This window comes from Phalacrocorax aristotelis, chromosome 12 (genome assembly GCF_949628215.1).
Source record: "Phalacrocorax aristotelis chromosome 12, bGulAri2.1, whole genome shotgun sequence".
NCBI lineage: Eukaryota > Metazoa > Chordata > Aves > Suliformes > Phalacrocoracidae > Phalacrocorax > Phalacrocorax aristotelis.
Genome location: NC_134287.1, coordinates 22,987,412 through 23,007,862, shown reverse-complemented (window position 1 = coordinate 23,007,862; position 20,451 = coordinate 22,987,412). Strand labels below are relative to the sequence as shown.

Genomic DNA, 20,451 nt, shown 5'->3' with positions numbered 1-20,451 from the left:
TTGGGAGTCGTCTCCCTGATGGAGGAGATAAATATAAACCCTCCCTTCAAAGGGGAAGGGGTGGCTGGATTTCAGCCCTCAGCTGGGGAGGTTAATGGAGGGACCAGCCCAAACTGCTTCTGCAGGGCGATGCTGGGAGGGGGAACAGGGTCTCCAGCTCCTGTGGGGTCCCAAGGTCCCTTTCAGTAGGGAGCCTGGCTGTTGGAGGCAGGGATAGTTCCAGGGCAGAGATCACAGAACTTCCCTTGCTAAGTGCTACCAAGCTGGGGGGATCCCTGTCACCCCATGGATGTCTGGGCCGTTGGGAGAGGGCACTGCCAGCACACTGTAACTTTTACCTTTCCCGTTCCTCATGCAGTTTCCACTGCCATCACTTTAAAACTCTATTTAGAAAGAAAATAAATAGATGTTCAATAGTTGGCACAATTGCAGGGAAAAAGGAGAAAACCAACAAATGAAATTAAATAATTAGTTTAAAATTAAATATAAAATACATTAGCAAATGCATTTCCAGATATGTTTGATGCAGGAATTACTACAGGTCATTGCAGTAAGCTAAGAGATGTAGGTCAGATCAGATAATTTTAAAAAAAAAATAAAAAAAACCCCACCCAAACAAAGACGACTCCGTTCCTGGTTTGAACATGTGAATTCAGAGAACAATGCATTCATTCATATTTAACTTGTGGGTCGCATGCAACATGTGTACCAAGGTTTCACGCCCATCAGGCTTCGGCTGCCTCCGATCAGCCCCACTCAAGTCCCTGCTGCGGGACGCGGCTCTGGGCGGGCGGTGGGTCCCCGCCACCACCTCCCACCCCGAGGGCCACCGGACGGCCCGTCCCACCGCGGCTTGGCACCCCGACGGCCCGGCGCTTTCTGCAGCTGCCCCCCGTCCCCGTCCCTCACCGGTATTACCTGCCTGCCTCTGGGCTGCCGCAGCCCCACCAAAAAAAAGGGTTATAACACTTACAGGCATCTTGGGCACGTGCAACAGTACCAGACATTTATTTTCAGCATCGTTATGTATCCAGAGCTGCAGAATGGTATGATTTCACCTTTCACTTATGGAGCAGATGCTTGCTCGTGTTTCCACAACTCTTTTGTTCCCTTTCTTGCTCCCTGCTTTCAGCCAGAGCTGGAAATCACAGAATAACACTGCCTGAGGAGACTCTGCATCTCTCAGACACATTAGAGCATCTCTTAGCGCACCTGTGTCTCACAGGCACTGGACGCGTTATTGACCTAATGGGACAAATCAGACCACCCTCATGGTATTTTAGCTTTATCTGCAAACCAAAGGCTTTCAGCGGACAGGCAGCTGTGTGACACCAAATCTCATCGAGCAGCTCTTGGCAGGCGTGCCAGGTCTAAGGAGAAGGGTGGGATTCCCCTTTATTCCTACGCAGCTAATAATAAGCCTGTTTTTGTTGTCAAAAGCAAGTACGGAACCTGCGAGTCATGAACTGAAGCTACAAAAGTGACTACGCTGGATGAACCACTTCTATAATTTTATGATTTCCAACAAACTTTATTCAGAGCAAGGAACAGGTAAGGAATGGCGAGCCATTCTGTTAGAGGTACATGCATAGCTTTGTGGCATAGAGGTTCACCTTTACTGTACATACCTTTAAATAAAATAAACGGGCTATAACAACCTTTATAAAAGAGTTTGTCGTATGCAACTGGCCTTTAAACGAGCCTCGTTATTGGTTATAAGACTTACACTTGGTTCTTGAAAAACTGTATAAATAATCATCTTTAAAAAACAAGCCTAACAGAAGGACTACAGCCCACTGGCACGGCCGCCACAGCTCGGGGTGCCAGGAGCACCCAGCGCCCACCCTGCGCCGCGACGCGGGGCACCCGCCCCCGCCCCACTGACGCCGGGACCGGTGCCGGGACAGACGGACGCGCTGCCACCCTGCGCGGCCGCTCACGGGCGCAGTGACGGCGGCTGCCGGCGCACGGCCGGGGCTGCGCAGTGTGGCGGCGCAGAGCTCTGCTCGGGGACGCCGCAAACTCACCGTATTAAAACCATACAGATTCGGAAGTGCTTATCAGTTAAAAGTCCTTCGACTAGAAAGGGCAGTCCTTGCTACTAGAAAGGCGCGTATTCCAGCCAAAATGCACCTTCGGTTTCATCCTGGCCACAAGCCGGCCAGCAGCACAGCTGAGCACGCTGCCAAGTGTACGTCTCGGTGCCCGCATGCACAAGGGAAGGGCTTTCCGAGCAGCTAGTGAAGAAACACAGACTGGGAGAAATCGAGATGGGAGCGCTACCTCTCGGGAGGGTTACTCTATTCTCTACCTACGAGAAAAAAGGGGTTGGGGCAGCTGACAAATGCTCGATTTTCGTCCTGAGCTTGAGGGCGACCCACCGCCCCTTCCCGGCTGGGCCCGGCCCCGGCAGGACCCCAGCATGCTGCGGCGGGAGCAGCGGCGCGGGCGGAGGGCGCAGCCCCCGGGCTGCCCATCAGGACAGCGAGGTGATGTTGGACCGTCCACCCGGCGGGGCGATGATCTTCTGAGCCGTGCGCCTGGCGATGTGATCGTCCGCCTGCGACCCTAGGGAAGAGGACAGGCATGGGCTGGGATGTGGGAGTCCCGCTGCCTTAAATGCACAAATCATGAAATGCTCCCTTTGTGGGAAATGCTAGGGTTTGCATTACATACAATTTCGGACACTGTATTATCATAGTACGGTTTGGAATGGCTTTATTTGCCTGAACGTGTTCATGTTTTATTGCTTCTTTCCGGAAAACATTCCAAGTGGCTTTCCTCTACATAAAGTTTCTATAGAATAAAATGTGACTCCTTCTACAATACTAAGCAACATGTGATCCATCTGATTTCAACGAGCTAAGAAAACAAAGTTATGAAAGCCATTTTATGGCAGAGCATTGGCTTTCCAAGGTCCCTAAAGCTGCCGAGCAGATTTCTGCAGGACGCTGAGCTGAGCGATGCTGACCCGCTGCCTGCTTACATAGAAACCCTGAAGCAATTATCGGTTTGGTTTCTGAAAATGAAGTTATCTCTACAAACCCAACCACTTCTAACCCGCGACTGGCAGGGGACACAGCCAGGGCTGGAGTCCCGACCCCCCGACAGCCACGGCAGCGTCCCCGCTGACCCGGGCAGGGCCACGGTGACTCCCTCGCTGCCAGCCTCATCCTCCTGCTCCCCGCGGCTGCAGCCTCCCCCCCTCCGCGGAGCCTCTACTCACAGCCTCGCAGCCCCCGCCGGGCTTTGCACAACACGCTCATCAGTGCATTTACAGAGACGCTGTGAAACGTTCTAGAGATTTCTGTGCTGCGTTTAGTCCCTAGCCTGCTGTGACAGTAACAATTGCTTTTTACTGAGCAAAAATGAAGGTTCTATGCCTCAGTTTCGCCCTGCCGCTCACACGAGCCCGGGACTTTGTGACCCCCACGCGAACCAGGCCCCCCCCCCCCAGCCCCCGCCTTTCAGGGGGCCCCGGGCCCTACCAGACAAGCTGAACCCCGACTGGTGGAGGTTGCGCACGGGAGGAGCCTGGGCTTTGCCTGCACAGGGCGCGATCCTGGACGCCGGCGTGGGGGCCACGGCTTTGGCGCTCGCGAGGACGTCGTGGACCGGTCCGTCGTACAGCCCTCTGGGGACGCCGTGGACTTCGGCCAGCTACGAGGCGGGGACACGGAAGGCGCGTATTTAAGCTCAGGTGAACAAGACCCAGGCCCAACATATGGGTTCTTCTCTCTGTGCTTAACCCCTTACTGAGGGCTTCTGGGTAGACGGCAGCCCCACGCGGAGCAGACCAGATGCCCCCCAGGGAGAGGGCAGCCCAGGCAGGACAGGGCAGCCAGCGGCGCTTCCCACCCTCAAAGCCAAGCGGAGGAGGCTGCCCGGATCCCGCAGGGGCAGAGGTCCTGTCCCCCCCGGGAAACAGGGCTCGGAGCAGTGGCCGGGGGCGTGCCTGCCACGCGAGGGGCCGAGCTCCCCAGAGGGCACCGTGCCCCAGCCGGGGTCACCCGCTGCGACCGCCACGTCCTCCCGCAGGGAGGATGAGCCCAGCCCTGGGCGCACACGGCTGCCGGGGGCGGGGGGGGGCCAAAGCCGGAACAACGTCGTTACCAGTGTGTCATCACAGGTTTCCTTAAGGCTGTTTCTCACCCTAGGCAACAGTGACAGCCCTTTGACAACCACCGGTCAGAAGGGACTTGGTTTTGAAGAGTAAAAGTGCTGGGTTTCATATTAAAAAGGCACGGAGGATAGGTTATCAATAAGTATATAGTATTTTCTGTAGCAACATTTCTCTTACATGACCTTTGCCTTCATCACGCTGAATATCTGGCAAAGAATATACCCTGCTCAGTGTTTCCCAGTGCTCTTCTTGACCGTAGCTTTTGTCACAAGCTCTGGTTAAATCAAGGCTGGAGATCGGCACGGGCAGGCCTCCGGGCTGTTTGCAAAGTGCCGAAGGCGCCTGCCCGAAAGCATTAACTGAACCAACCACCCCCTCACCGCCCGGTTACCGTCCCGCCAGAGCAGGTCAGCTCACTCTGGGTCAAGGTTTGTGTTTGGCAAACTCCGTCCTTTACGATACAAAATGCGGGGCGGAGCGTCTGCTTCCACAGCGGACAGAGCTGCAGCCTGACCGCGAACAGGATCCCAGCGACCCTCTGCCCCAGCCGAGCGGGGCGGCCAGCCCGCCCCACCGCTCCCCTGTGCGCGGAGTGGGGCGCGGCACGGAGCGGAGAGGGCTGCCCCCCGCCCGGCAGCGCCCACAGCGAGCCGGCAGGCTCCCATCCATCCCCATCCCGCAGGGACCCGCCAGCTCCCGTCCCCGGCCCGCCCTGACTCCAGAGGCACCCCCGGAGGCACCCCCAGGCACCCAGAGGCACCCCTGGAGGGAACCCCAGGCACCCGGAGGCACCCCCAGGCACCCCCAGGCACCCAGAGGCACCCCTGGAGGGAACCCCAGGCACCCAGAGGCACGCCCAGGCACCCCCAGGCACCCAGAGGCACCCCACAGGCTGGTGCCTCTGCAGGTAATTTGGGGTTAATGATTTCTGCTCTACCTTCATCTACAACGCACAATGAAAATGTCTAAAATAACACATGGAAAAAAGGAGGGCAGAGCTGTTAAGAAGCTTTTTATGTATTTGCACGTCTTCGTGACTCCTAAAAAAGCTGTGCCAGCACACTGAAGGATTTATCTTATTGTATTTCCAGTAACTACCAAACGCTACGTCCATTAGTCTCTGACAGATGCAAAGCAGATACTGGTAATACAGTAACATAAACTTTTCCAATACAGGTAGGAGGGAAATTCCTCCCGTCTATCTCAATGCAAAACAAACAAAACCAGATTGCTAGAAGTCATATTTTTTGCTTTATAACTTCATAATAGGCATATTATACTAATACTAGTATTACTAGTTATAATACTAAAATAGGCATTACTGATTAATGAGCTGAGCCACACACCAAAGCAGTTACATGACAGGACAAATTTCCGAGGCCTAAGAAGAAATAATATTAATAATATTGTTTCCATTGCCTATTCCGTCAGGAAGCTTACTGTAACAGCGACTGCAATACAATAATGCAGAGAGATTGCAACGAAAATATGGGATTATTGCAAATAAATTTCTCCTTACCCTGTTTCTTGCCTTTATCCTTTTATAAACAAAATCAGGGAACGTCTTTCTAGGAATGAAGCGACCTGACCCCGGGGTGACAAACAGGTTTCCATCTTCAAGAACAACTCTTCCTCGACTTATGACCACGGTAGGGACCCCGTGGCACTCCGTGCCTTCAAATATATTGTACTCCACGTTCTGGAAAGAACAAGGTATTCAATACGTTTAAGGCTGAAGAAGAGAAGGTGATAGCCATCGACAGCCCCCCGCGTCTGTGCGTTGCCCCTCAGGCCCAGCCAGTCGTACTGAACTAACCCTTTACATTTCAAATAAGGTTCTTCTCGTTGCATGAACTAAAGCAAAGAGCAGTGGAGAAACTACGCCCTCAGAGCACTCACTACTTGCCCAGAAGACATGCAGCACTCCTGGAGCAAACCAGGCTCTTACTGTACGCCAACAACTAATTCTCGCTAAGCCCCAGGAGAGCTCTGCTTAAGTTCTGCACGTGGGGACAGACCGTCTTGTCACTTCTTCCAAGTCACTGCAAGTCTTCCACCAAACCAGGGTGGACAGTCAGGTCTGTTTTGTGAGAAATGCAAAATCATGCCACTTTCTTCAAATGCTCCCATTACTATCACTAACAAACTATCCAAAAAATAAACTTTACAGTGAAAAAATGTGGCATTATAAAAAAGCAAAGGTGAATTTTCTGGATGAAAAAATAACCTGCTCCTCTTTTTTAAAGACAAGACCTGAATATTTCAATCACAATGATAAATTTTCTTCAATAAAAAACATTTTGGCGAAAAAACCCCACGTCAAAACGTTTCTACATTAACTTCAACCAGCTCTGTCGCCAACAATGCTCGCAACACCTCGCCCCCTTGCTCTCCCAGCTGCAGCTCTCTGTCCGAGGCTGCCGCTGGAAGGCGGTTTGGGGCCGCCCATGGAAAAGCGTGGCTAAAATGCCATTGCGGTGCACGCGATCCTCTGCGGAATGAGCCACCCCTGCGGAGGGGCAGCGCCCGCGGAGGACGGGAGCACAGCAGGAGGGGGTCTTCGGGAGGGATGCTGATTTATTAAACCATATTAATAGTTTAATACTTAAACAAAGTCCAGCACTTACATTTCTCTAGTCCACACGAGCACGTTGATATTAAAATGTGTGTACCAGAGGCGGACTGTCTCAGAGCAGCCACCCTGCGACTCCATTACAATCCTTCCCCCTCCCGGTTCTCCAGCTTTACAGTAACCAAAGCCTATTTTCACTTGCATTTTAAAAAGGAAATTCAAGGTCCGTCATCACTTTATCCACATAAACCGCTCCTCCCTTGCTGAACGATCTGATCTTTCTCATCTGAAGAAATATATTGCTTTACTGCTCTCTTCTGTCTTTCAAACCAGTTCAACAAAACAATTTTAAAAATATTTTACCAGATTGTGGGTTTTTGCTGAGATGGTTTTAGTGGCCTTGGGGTTCCACAAAACCAAGTCTGCGTCAGCGCCCACAGCGACGCGCCCCTTCCTGGGGTAGCAGTTGAAGATCTTGGCAGCGTTGGTACTGGTCACTGCTACAAAATCGTTCTCGTCCATCTTCCCAGAGACCTGGGAAAGAGAAGGACGGACGGACCGTCACCGCAGACGTGCCCTGCTCCCAGCAGCCGGCAGCAGCCCCGTCCCCGCGGCCAGACCCGCGCTCTCCCACCAGCAGGAACAAGGCACCGGGAGGAGAAACCGCAGGATCGAGCGGCGTGACCGTGCGGTGTGAGGACCCACACTGCGACGGGGCTGCAGTTCTGGGGACAAGGGGGACGTGGGCGGCTGAGCCTTGTCGCTGGGGCTAAATAATACAATAGATGGGGTTTATTTCTCCTGGACTCCGTGAAATTTAAGATCTCTGAAAAACAAAACTTTCACTGGTAGACTCCAACTCCCTGCACAGGCCTCTCACGGTCACTAAAGATGATTAAGGCTATTTCAATAAAGAGTGGAACTGAACACAACTAGTGGCATTTGTCATCTTTCTTTATTATCTTATGATAAATTCCGTTTACCTTTGTTCAAAACCTAGCTAAGATGAGACTTCAGGGTGGCTTGGTTCCCAAGCTCCTGGAAGTCCACCCAGAGACATCTGCTCCGTGGGATGCAGGCTAGAGCCTCCTAGGGATGCTCCTTGGGAGGGCAGGGACACAGGACTCGGTCCCACCAGCCCGATGCTCCTGCACCACAGCTCTCCTCAGCAGCAGAGCATCTCTGCCCGGCAGACTCGGAGGCGCCGTGGGAACCCGTCCCCACCGGTGGGGCCTGGGGCAGCTGGCAGGCACGGCCATGGCCACGGCCCCCAAGGGAGAGATGCCCATCGCCATCCGCCTCCCCCAGCCTCCCGCAAGCACCAGGGAAGAGGAACGTCACGTCTTATCCTTAGGAAAATGTGTTGGAGAGACTTTCTCTTGCGACTGCAAGTGGGAGCGGGGTGGATCATCCCCACACCGAAGCCTTTGAAGGCACTTTGAAGGCATTCGACTGTCACATTTCCTCTGATCAGCAAGCTCCTCTGAAGCAGCAGTCTAGACAATGTCACACCTCCTGCCTCGTTGGAATTAACGAGGACGCCGACATCACCTAGCACAAGCGCTGCTCACGTGCTCTCGCGCCCACGGCTTCCCAAGGAACCGGCCTTATTTTAGTACCTACCACACACTTTTCCCAAATTATCGACATCCGCTCTTCGATGCCGTTGGTTCCCTCGGGGATGAGGGTGAAGTTGTCCTTCCCCACTGCCTTCTGCGCGGTGGTGAAGGTGCAGTGAGCGCTGCCGGCGACCTGCAGGTCCCCGCTAGGCAAAGCACAGTGGAGGAGGTCAGAGGAGGCACCCGCCGGCGCAAGCGGCCCCCCGGCACTAACACCAGCTCCCCGGCCCTGGGACACCGCTCCTCTCGGCGGGCGAAAGCCACCCTCGCCTGGAACACCGCGTGTGGCACTAACGGCCTGTGGGCCCCGTGCTCGGGCTGTTCGGTACAGGCTGGTTTCACCGACAGAGACTGTTATGGCAGGCAACTTATGATCCGTAAATCCCAAGGGAAGTCAAGTTAAAAGGCAATTCTTACGGGCATCTCACTCTACTAATTTATACAGAAATTAAGCACTGGAATCACCTAAAAGATGTAAACAGCAGCCTCATAAGCACGATTTATATTCTCTCCTAAACTGGCCATTATTTTTACTATTTAAGTCAACAGTTTAATCTTTGTACCTTCCTTTTGAACCTCAGATTATTTTAGGAAATACTTCTCCAAGGAAGGTTCTTTTAAAGCAAGGATAAGGCTAAATAAAACAAGATCCAGAACAAACCCAAATACTATGGACTATCATACACTGCAGTGGGAGGAACTGGATCCACGCTGGCAGGCAGGGCTCGGCAGGGCACGAGGAGAGCCGGGCGTGCGTAGCTTGACGAGCCCGGGAGCGTGCCTCCAGACTTACGTCAAAGCTGTGCTAGACCGAGCTACGCTTGTATGTTACTGCCTCTTCTATGAAAATATTAAATGCATTGGGATATCTTTATATACTAGATAGATATACTAGTCTGAAACCCCCCTCTCTTGTTAGCAAATGGTTATCCTGGGGGGAAAAAATCACATTTCAGGGAATTCTAAGAAATGTTTATTTCTTCTTTAAAATATATATTGAACGCGACTCTTCTACAGTTATCTGGATCCATAAACATCTCTCATCCCTTTTCAAAAATTCTTCATGCATTCCTTCTGGACCCGATTTTTCTAACTCCACCCATACCAAACCCCAGCTAACGCAGAGAGCTTTACTGACTGGTGCCACTCGGCGGGCTGTGAAGATGCTGGGGCCAAGCTGCAGGCACCTGAATGCAAACCCGCCGCTGGGAAACCCTCCCTGCTTCTACGGATTGCCTTCTGCAAGGCGGCAGTGACAAATTTGGTGCGTATTAGCTGTGGAATGGGAAAGCCTGGTCCATGGCAAAGCTCCAACTGTGATTAACAGCTCGGCGGCTGCGTCCCTGGATACAGCCCCAGCACGTGCGTGTTTGCATTTCCCTGCCCGTCTGGGCTGACAGCACCTGCCTGGCCCGTGCACGGCTCCAGAGATGCTCCTGCCAGCCCCTGGGGCTTTGCTGCATAACCAAATACCTCGAAACAACTCCGCACAGTGACGTGCCCTAAAAGCTTATGTTTCACACACCTCAAAATCTTGCAAATGCCCAACACTGCTTCCGATAAAATCCTTATTTCTGCTTCAGTGCTAAAGCAGCGCAGGAGGCTTTCCCCAGGACACAGCAAGGCAGAGCAGCAGCAACCGCTGTGCCTCCTGTGCTGGGGTGTCCTGGCCGTCCCGCGGGACGCTGCGCTTTCCCCGCTCCAGTTCTGGGGGAGGAGCCGGGCAGCGCGAGCCTAACTTTTGCACAAAAAATCTGGTAACTCTTGCCTGGCTTCATCAAGGCATAATTTAGACTCTTTGAAAGAGTCACCTGGCTCCCTGCTCAAAAAAACATAAAGATTTATTCTTTTGATATGGAAAAGTGCAAGCAGTGATAGATTGTTTTTCTTACTCTGATTATAATATCCAGGGGAAGGCTGAACTGCACTCTAGGCTTTGCTGTGCTGCTGCACCCCACAGTGCCCAGGTATGGGAGGAGAGTGGGGGTGCCCCCAGGAACAGGGAGGCTGTTACCCACCGGTGGAAGGTCGGGGGGGCCACGCCAGGGAGGTGAGGGGCTGCGACCCCCCGCCAGGCCCGCTCTGCAGGCGATGCTGTTACTGCAAATGGCATGCGAAGAAATGCAGGTGGGATGCAAACACGCCAGATGCACGCAGGCATCCATGCCGACACGGCACTCACCAGGACAAGAGGGAGGTGAGATGATCCGGCGTGGAGGGGTCCGGGCTGATGGGGGGAGACGTGACAAAGGCTGCAGCTTTGGCCCAGTTTTTACTCCAGTAGTGCGACCCGTCGGTGCCCAGGCTGGCAGTAATGGGCTCGCCATACACAACCGTGCCTAAGAGCAATCAGTTAATGGCTGCAAACGCGCCGCATGTCCTGCAGCCTCCTTTCACAGAGTACAGACAAATACTGTGGTTAACGAGACAGTTTCACTTATCTTCAGTGTTCTCTGCATTTCAGCTTTTTAAATTCATGTTAATCCCTCAGATTATCTCACACGACTGGGAAATGCTGTCAAAACAAGTTTTGAACTCATCTATTTTCTTCTTAGACCAACCATACATTCGTATCTACAAACCATTGCACCTTCCTCTAGATCAAAGGGAGTCTCTGGCAGAGTCTCCTGGCCGGGGGCAGAGGTGGCTGTGGACCCCCGCCTGTCCCTGGGCATGGCCGGCTGTCTTGCTCCCCGCAGGACAGTGTCCAGCTCTTCCCACTCTACCCCCAGTTTGAATGTGGAGCTTGCTCCAGAGCCATTTTTCATTTAGTTCATGATAAATGATTGCAAGTGAATTACCTCCTTTTTTTCACTTGTGTCTACTGAGACTGAGGTGTCAAAGTTTTGAGCACATCAGCTCAGATTTTAAGCACATGAGCTCAGAGCAATTAGCTCTGGCTCACTCTGCGAAGAAAAGCCAACACCAAGGTTTAGCACCCTTAAAATGTGAGACAACTTGGGAGATAACGAGCTCTTAAACCTTGCAGCTAGAACGATATTCCTGGACACATTTAAATAGGCCCAATTCGCGTGCAAATATGAAACAATGCCTCACCTTTTCTCTTTGCTTGAGCCAACACATCTGCTGCACCTCTGCTCATTATTTTGGTGATGTACAGGGGGCAGTTGGCTTGTTTCGCGATGGTAATTGCACGGTACACCGCCTCCGCTTCCACCTGCGGACACAGGCAGAAAACGTCTCAGGACACCTCTGCTACAGCCGCAGCGGCTGTTCTAAACCCCTGGGTAGTTCTGCTGAAGGACTGGAGATGTTACCTCCTCGGGGCGGCTGAGGACATGCCCTTCTGGCCCCGTAATCCCAAGTTCCAGCAGCCTCTTCTGCTCCTAGATGGACAAAGATGAACAGGAGAGCAGTCAGTGATAGGAACAGCCTGTCCGAAGCAATGCAGGACACAAAACACCTTTTCAAAAGCACCTGAAGGATGATGGAGATTCCTGAATACAACTAGGCGGTACCACTTATACCTGTGACACTCCATAAACCGCTGCAGCTACCTCCTAGTAGACCCACCTCAGCTGTGGAAGCATTCCTGGACTGGGAAGTGCCGTGTCCCAGCGGTACCTTTGGACCTTCCCCGCTCTTCACACCCAGCTGTGTTTCTGGAGGATGTGGGATCTTAAACCTGTCACCTCTTACTCTAAGGCTGTGCTAGGTACGATGCTCGGCTACAGGAGAGGAGCAGGTGTTTCCCCCAGACCCGAGGCTGCTCCGAGAAGCCCACCGAGGAAGCAGAGATGGGTGCGAGGCACGTGAGCCTGTCAGCGGGGTGCAGCAGGTGCCGCCCCTGCAGAGCTTCGCCCGGTAAGTCTCACAGCCACGGCCACGTGCATTCCCCGTCCCCGCTGCGCTTCGCCACGCAGCAGCGGGGACGCGGCTCAGACGAAAGGCCGCTGCCACTCGCCCCCTCGCAGTTTTGGGGGGAGGCAGCGGCGGGAGGGGAGGTTTTGCACAGCCACAGGCACAGCCGTGTGCCCCAGCACGTGGGATGAAGCCGAGCAGCCCCACCTGGCTGCGCCCACCTCCTCTCCCACCCAGCTCCGCTGCGCTGGCAGCAGCGGCGCCCGAAGAGCGACGCACTTGGTCCCCACTGCCACAGCCTCCCCCACCCTGGGCGCGAATCAAGCCCCCGCCAGGGAGCCCGTGTTAGCTGGGACACCAGCGCGACAAGCTGGAATGAACACCGGGCTGCACCCAGGCTACTGCCGTCGTCTGTGAAAGCCGATGCCCAGCACGTGCCTCACCCAGGTTCCTGCCATGTTCTGTACCATGCAACGCGCCCGCTTAGCTGGCGGTAGATGCGAGGACATTACTCAGCACTGCGGATCGGATCTCACGGGCTTTAAAGGATCCTGCTCATAGAGGATGGTTATTTTTCCATCCGCTGTACTCCTATTGCAGAGATCCTCCAGTTTCTCCCCAGGGCTCGAGTGTCATCACTCTGGCAGCTTAAAAAAATACTTCTGAAGATACTGAACTGCTTCGGATCACATTACGTTTCACCACTAGATGAAGGAAAGACTTCTTTGATGAAACCCCGGGGAGGTGATAATTAGCCTTTATCCTGTTTGTTCAAATAAGCCCATTTGAAGAATTGGGATCCTGCTTTCATTTTAAACCCTCCTCCCACAGCAGACTGAGCACTTGCGGGACCATAAGCTAAGAGGAACTGCAAGTCTAGGTCTACCTGGTACCACCTCATTGCAGTATGTATCCAAGATTTTCTTTTTAAAGGTAAAAAGGAAAAATAATGAACAGGCACCAAGTCTGCAATACCAAGGAAGTTCCCGAGTACCGTTTTTGGAGATAAATATTGCCAAGTGTAACGTTCATTATTTCATAAGATCCGAACCTCTTTATTTCCTCAAGTACTCAGGACTTCTAAACAAGATAGATAATGTGATAAAGCGTCACTTAAGGCAGTCAGTCATCCTTTAAGAAGCCCCAAAATGTACTTGCTGGGAACCACAGAACAGTCCTTGCAAAGATTTCCGTGGCGACACCCAACTGCGTGCAACAAACTGGGAGGATGCTGCTGATTTTAGCAGGTGCCCCCGATCCTCCTGCCCCTTCTTCTGCCCGCACGTGCTGCCACCACAGGGTCTCCTGTCGGCCCCTTGCCTCCGAGGCGCGGGCGATCAGCTCGCACCGCAGAGCGGGCCCCCACCAGTGCGGGGCTGGGGGCGCGGGGCAGGACGCAGGGGCACCGCTTCTCCACTCCCCTGGCTGCTGCAAGGCTCGGTGCCCGCACGCACGGCCTGACCAGGGCTGCTCTGCTGCAAGGGCCACGAGCTCAGCTCGGCTTTTGCCGGAGATCTCAGAGGCGAGCGCCCGGGGTGACGCCCTGCTGGGAGCAGACACTGGAAAGTGCTCGCTGGGCCTCTCCCCAAAGCAACGGGGCATCACGGCAGGCTGCTCCTCCTTCTCCCATCCGGACCGATCCCTACTGAATTTGCAGCACCAACGGAAGGCTAAAAGCATGCTGGCACTGCTCTGCCCTCCTCTAGGCACTACAGCTCATCTGTTAAAGTCAGCACTTTGCCTGAAATCGAAGTACTCTGGTCAACCTTGAATTTAAATGAACAGAAGTACTGTACCTCATCGATGATGTCTCCGTTTTCAGCATGCACTTGGGCGATGGCCCCCAGGTCTCGAACAATGCAGAATATTTCATACATCTGCCAAGAGACAGTGGGTTGCCCAACATCAGGCAAGTCACAGGTCACACTCAGGGTGGGTGATGACGTTCACCGGCCGCTGCCGGGCTGTTACCTGGGCATCGCTGCACTGAAGTTTGTCTTTGTAGGCCATAAAAACCAGGAAGGAGTTCACACCTTGAGAAAAGAAAATGGCACGTGCGTTATTGCCATGGCTGAGAACTCGCTGAACGGTTACGGGCTGAGCAGGGGGCATTTGAACCCGGGGGGGGGGGTCTGTGCTGGCTGGGGTTGGACTGAAAGCAAAGTAGGAATAAGGGCTGAAGCGGGAACTGTCCCCACAGGAACTGAACCCCAAAGCCTGGGAGCCATGAAAGACAACACACCCGTCTTTGGATGCACCTGAACCAGAAAACCCCAACCTGCGGCCCATTTCCATGTCAGGCACTCTCTGCAGCTGGTCCGAACGCACAGAATCAAACACGCTGCTCCCAGGCTGCGCTTTCCCTCCCGTGGAGGGTCCAATCTACGGCTTATCCTCAACTTCTGTCTGAGACTTGTCTTTGAATTAGTGATTTAGTGCTAAGACTAAATTACAGCAGCAGATGGGACTCTCTGATATTAGAGCACTGTTATTTAGCGCGCTATTATTTAAGCAGAGAAATAGATGGGCAGTACTTTGCACACAATGCTAATTTCTATCGTTTTTATCTACCAAAAAGGATGATTCATGAAGCACTGAGTTAAAGCCAGAGAATTGCTACCATATTTTATATGGATAGAGGCAACAACTAATACCGAACTACAATCAGATGACAAATAAACTGTATTTCATGTGAACGTACATATGAAAAATACCCGGTATAAGCTCGGAATAGCTACATTACTTCAGCCACTCTGCATTTTAATAGGAATTCCACTGCAAATTTCTATGTTAATTGACCAATTAAGCCCTTGCCTGCAAGACTGAAAATTACACTGGAGTCATTTAGCTCCACATTAGCATATCTGAAAGCAAAATGTAGTTCCGAACATGGAAATTAGTGTTAATGAAATGCATGAATTCCTGCTGCACGGCCTGCTTTCCAGTAAGCCATGTCCAGCGGATGCTTCAGGATGTGCAGGAATTATAGGCACGAAGGAAATCTCTATGCAAAGCCTAAAGCTTAGTTATATTCTTGAACGTTTTTATTTAAGTACTTTTCTGTACACCAGGCAGCCTGAATCAGGGTGCCCGATCCCATGCCTTTGGCTTCGGTTTTCGTGACCGGGCTGCGAGTTGCCCTCGGGTGAGGACACACGACCACGATAGTGCGGTGTGAACCCGGTGCCGATACCCCCGTGCACACCCCTCTCCTAGATGGCAAAGGACGGGCGTTCACGCCTCGGGAGCGAAGGCGCGCGGTCCCTCCCGTACCCCTTTCACCCCCGGGTAAGAGGAGCACGGCAGAGCAGCAGCACCGACCGCAGCCTCCCCTACGGCGACTGGCTTATGCGTCTGTACTGCAATAATTAGGATGGGGGCGGGTTGTGGGGTTATTGCCAGAACACGGCGCTTTCTGCCCTTACCCTTGTCCTTCACCAGGGCTTCCAGCTCCTCCTTCAGGCTTTCGTGCCAGCGAGGGATGTCGACGTGCAGCGAGTAATCGCAGCAGGCCTGGCTGTCGGCGCTCTCGCGCCACTGCTCGTAGGCAGCCAGGAGGCTCGTCCCAGCGTCCGGGCAGACGTGGTCAACTGAGGAGACACTGCACAGCGTTAGCACGCGTGCCGGGGAAAGGGCTAGAGAAATACCTGCGGGGTGCAGCCGCCACTGGTAGCCTTGTGCAAGACTCTACTGCTGTGAAACGGCGACGTTTTAATACTAATTCATTTTTATAGCATTGATTAAAGATGAAGGATACTGAATGTCCCAGACAAAGTGAAACAAATGGAACAAATGAACCCCAAATTAAGGCTATTGCTGTGCCTTTTTCACACAGCCTACCTAGCACAGCATCTGAGAGAGGCTGGTGACCAAAGCACGGCCCTGCACACACTTGCACAGCTCCCTTGGGCATTTTCCATGTGCAGCCACCCACAGCCCATCAGTTTCTGCACTTCCCTTGTCTCTGCTCCTATTCCCTGCAGTTTGGCTCTGAGGTCGGCACAGAGCTACGCCAGGACTTGTTGAGCCTGGTCCTTCGCTCACATACGGCAGCGGGCCTTGGGACCAGCACGAGAACAAAACAGACATCAAAATTATTTATCATTAACACAAAAAGTGGAACCCACGCTCACAGAGCTGAAAAACTCTTACAAAACCACACTTACAAAGCTATTAAAAACATATTAAAAGGTCTTTAAAGTTTCCCTCTATTTTATTCTCTTATGAGGTGAAGCAGGAGCAACCATATATTTTTAATATAAGTGTGTAGCAACAGAAGGAGGTTCCGAGAGGCACATAATGCATTTTAATTAGCTGTGTAATGCATTGATTTCTACAGCAAAAATTAACATTTCTCCGCTATGAGGGCAAATAACCTCTGCAATGATAAAAGGCCCAACACCTTCTGCTAAACAACGTTCTACTTAGAAGTCGGTTCGAGTGCTGCTCCATCTTACTGATCATTGTTGTTCCTCCCGCCAGGGCTGCTTTCGTGCCTTGGGCGAAGTCATCAGCTGAGGTCATCCCCATGACCGGCGTCCGCAGCCTGGTGTGGACGTCTATCCCCCCCGGCATCACCATCTGGCTGTAGGCGTCAATTGTCTTTACACCGCCAGGAACAACCAGGTTTTCTCCAATTTGTCTGAAAAAGATATTAAGCTCTGTTAAATGGCAACAACTTCTAAGTGAAGACGCAAAACCGACTTCCAGTACTGCCCGCGGCACACACGCCGGCACTGCCCAGGCCTCCTCGCCCCGCGGCGCCGGCTTCTCCCCGGGAGGCGAAGCTGCACGAGGGCGTGCGGTGTGCTCGGCCGGGGCGGCAGCGGCGCCGGGGTCTGCCGGGGAACGCGGCGGGTCGCAGCCTGCCGGCCCCGCGGCACCCACCCCACCCCACCCCACCCCACCCCACCCCACCCCACCCCTCCGGCTCCGGCTCCGGCTCCGGCTCCGGCTCTGGCTCCAGCTCCGGCTGGGCAGCGCCCGGACGCGTCGGTGCCGGAGGGACCCGCTCAGCACAGAGGAGCCGCTGAGGCCCCAGTGCCAGACTCTGCACCCTACTGCTGACCTGCTCCTCTGCGGAGCTCATCCTGGCTCCTCGCTCGTCTGCCGCACAACATACGACACAGCCCCAGCTGTCAGCGCTTTATTCGCCTTTCCGGCCACAGAAGGACACTAATGTGGTTCTGTCTTGACGATATTCTAAAAATCTGTCCTTGTTTTTCAAAAAGGGAATGTATTTCCAAGAGAAAAATGATGGAAAGGGACCTTGTTCAAATTCCATGGCACTGTAGCATGCTTGGAAATTACTTTATAAAATATAAATTTTTAACTTACTTTATTAAGCCGTCTTCCACATAAATGTCTGCATAAAATGACTGATCATCGTTGACAATTTTTCCTCCTTTGATTAGAAGCCGGTCACTCTAATGGAAAAAACACCAACACTTTTTTAAGATTACTTTATTTAGACGCTGCTTTACTAATGCTGAGCTTTCATTACGCCCAGGACTTAATGTTTGCCCATAGTCTGAATATCCAAACTATGGTGCACCAAAGCCCATCTGTATTTTGCAAAGGAAAGCACACAAAATTGCCATTTCAGAGGCAGGCACGCTCTCCTACGGAGCGCGGCACCAGCCTGGGGGTGTACAGGCAGCACAGCCGAGCCTGACAGCTCCGGGTACCAGAACGTCCCCCCGCTGCAGAGGCCTGAGCCGCACATCTCTGAGTGGGGCTGGCCAACGGGAGCGCGCTGCAGCCTTCGCTGCACACCCCCACGAGCACCCCACCACCCCGGGGCCCACCAAGACCCCCTTCGGAGCAGGTTCAGAGACGGACCGAAGTTCTCAGCGGTTCTGCACGGTTTGCAAGGTAACAACCTGCAGCTCAGCCTCCTCCGCCAGCTCCGGTTACAGAGACTCACAAGTGCATCTTATTAACCTGGTAATTTGTTGATGTTTTCACACTCTCGCGAGGCAGATAATGCCTCAAGGACTTTCCTCACTTCAAAGCAAGCAGCCGCACGGTTGTCAGATTTACAGAATCTTTAATCAGAAAGATTAGAAAGCAGCTGCATTTATGTAAATGTGCAACCGCAGCCTAATTTAAGAGGATTCCTTTCCCACTCCCTGGTGTTGCTAGAAAAACTACCACCAAGGCTAAAATGGGCACCACAAAGAGCACGGCCTCAGCACAAACACAATGGAGGGATGCAAGAGCGCGTGGCAATACGGCCCAGGAGATAACTCACGACACAGCAACGTGTGCTGATGGGAAACAGCCTGGAAAACATTTTGGGGTCTTGTTCTGATGAACACCGCTGGCATATTTTTAAAAACTTATTAAATAATTGCACTGTGTTTTTTAAAATATCACGGCTTTTATTGCATCTTTATTGTTTTCCCTCATCCTGTAAAATCAATCAAAAGAAGCCTCAGTGTTGGCTGCCCCACGGGAGAGCCCTACTGCCCCTCCCCATGCGGGGCCCCTCCTCACCCCGACCCCATCCTCACCCTCATGCCCACCCCGACCCCATCCCCGCCCAGCTGAGCCACACCAGCTCCAGCCCCGCACGCCCCGAGCTGCTCCCGCAGCGGGTAGCGCAGCTCGGCCGGCTCCGCCGCGCCAGGCAGCCCCCGGCGTGTTTTCAGGGGAGCTCAGCCGTGAGCCGGCAAAACGAGGGGGAAAAAAAAACCAGCATCGCTATCTGGAGAGCTTTCCTTACTCGTGCCGAGAGCCCAGGCACCAGGAGCAGGGAACCCCCCCGCACCAGCCGGCGGCGGGGAGCGCTCGCTGCTCCGGAGCGGCACCGCAACCCCGGGGAGCGGGAGCGGGCGCCAGCAAAGCCCGGCTCGGGCCGCGTCCCCTGCACCGGCCTGGGCTGGGGGCCGGGAACAAGGCAGGCAGGTGTCCCCCCCCCCCGCCCCCGCCAAGCCCACCCCATGAAAAAGCGCTCCCGAAGCCCCACGGCCCGAAGGAAAGTTGGGGAGGCGGCGGGGCGGCCCCGCAGCCGCGGTGAGGGTCGCGCCCGCCTTTGTCCCCCGCGGGCGGCCCCGCAGCCGGGCGGGCTTTGCGGGACAAAGCGCCGGGGCCGGCGGGCTCGGGCCGGGCCGCCGCCAACAAAGGGAGCGGCGGGGCTGGGGCGGGGGAGGGGGGGGATGCGCGGCCCGCACCCCCTCCTCGGGGCGGCGGCTGCTCCGGGACCGCGGGACGGCCGGGCCCCCGGCCCCCGCCCGGGGTGAAGCCCAGCGGCGCTTCCCGCGCGTGCGGCCCCACGGGCGGCGGGACCGGCCCGCTCCATCCCCGCCGGCTGCGAGGGACCCGCCAGCCCCGGGGGTCCCGCCGCCCGCCGCCCCCGCGGGGGACCTCCTCACCGTGATGCGGGGGACGCTCTTCTTGCCCTGGTTCGACATCTTCCCGCCGCGCTCCGCCCGCGTGTGCGTGTGTCCGTGTGCGGGCCCGTGTGCCGGTGCCTGCACGCCCCCGCGTGCGTGCGCGCCCCCCGCCGCTGCCGCCGGCCCGGGGCCGCGCTCCCGGCGCCGCAGACAAAGCGGCTCCGTCTCCCGGCGGGGGAAGGAGCGGGGCCGCCCGCGCCCGGCCCGCAGCCCCGACTCCCCCGGGCCCGAAGGAGGAGGGGTCGCTCGCCGCACTTCGGGTCGTCCCCTGCAAGCAGCGGCTCCGCCCGCCTCTTCCCGGCCCCGGCGCCCTTGCCGGGCCGGCGGGGCTCGGACGGGACGGACGGGACGGGGCCCCCGCTCGCCGGCGGGAGGGGAGGGGGCGAGGCGGGCGCAGCCCCTGCCCCGGCGCAGCCGCGCTTACCTGCGGGCAGCCGTCGGGCAGCGCCGCCGGGGCGCCGGGGCCGGGCCCGGGGTCGCGGCCGTGCCCGCCGGGGGGGGTCCCGGGACCGGGGGCGCCGAGCGAGGCGAAATCCAGCGTCTTGTTTTCGAAGGCGTCCACGACGCTGCAGAACATCCCGCCGCGCTTCTGCCGCGGCCGCGGGCTGCCCGCGCCCAGCCCCGCAAAGCAGGCGGGCAGCGCCTCCTCCCGCCGCCCCGCCATGGGCCCCCCCCGCCGCCCCCCGTGGCGGCTCCCGCGGCCGCCGCGCCTCGCCCCGCCGTCGGGAGCCGGGCGCGTTAAGAGCAGCCCAGGGAGCGGCCGCCCCCCGCCCGCCCCGCCCGTGACCACCCACGCGTGGCACGGCGGGGCACCGGGCGGGCAGAGCCGGGCACCGGGCAGAGCTCAGCAGGGCACCGGGCCGGCCGCTCCCCCCCCGCGCCCCCCCCGGCCCCGGCCGCCCGCTCACCTCGGGGGGT

The 20,451-nt window shown here is 55.3% G+C and overlaps 1 protein-coding gene across 2 annotated transcripts; it reads right to left on the bottom strand.

The window, feature by feature from the left end:
* Window positions 1–1,325: 1,325 nt before the first annotated feature.
* DPYSL4 (dihydropyrimidinase like 4) lies at window positions 1,326–20,235 on the bottom strand. Of its 2 annotated transcripts, none has more exons than XM_075107868.1 (14): window positions 19,958–20,235; window positions 17,474–17,562; window positions 16,594–16,778; window positions 15,562–15,726; window positions 14,108–14,169; window positions 13,933–14,013; window positions 11,593–11,661; window positions 11,372–11,492; window positions 10,497–10,653; window positions 8,319–8,460; window positions 7,059–7,229; window positions 5,643–5,822; window positions 3,489–3,660; window positions 1,326–2,568 (listed from the first exon to the last, which is right to left on the bottom strand). In XM_075107868.1, the coding sequence occupies exons 1-14, from the start codon at window positions 20,195–20,197 to the stop codon at window positions 2,477–2,479; spliced, it is 1,926 nt and encodes a 641-aa protein (XP_074963969.1). In that variant the 5' UTR covers window positions 20,198–20,235; the 3' UTR covers window positions 1,326–2,476. The 2 variants fall into 2 exon arrangements, with proteins under 2 accessions (XP_074963969.1, XP_074963970.1); XM_075107869.1 differs by lacking the exon at window positions 19,958–20,235 and adding an exon at window positions 19,513–19,895.
* Between the last annotated feature and the right edge of the window lie 216 nt (window positions 20,236–20,451).

Coding starts and splice junctions, on each gene's coding strand:
- DPYSL4 (XM_075107868.1), bottom strand. CDS start 20,197: ATGGCGGGGCGGCGGGAGGAGGCGCTGCCCGCCTGCTTTGCGGGGCTG. Junction 17,563..19,957: donor TGCCCGACGGCTGCCCGCAG/GTAAGCGCGGCT, acceptor TTTTTCCATTAG/AGTGACCGGCTTCTAATCAA. Junction 11,662..13,932: donor ACGGAGACATCATCGATGAG/GTACAGTACTTC, acceptor TTGTCCATCTAG/GAGCAGAAGAGGCTGCTGGA.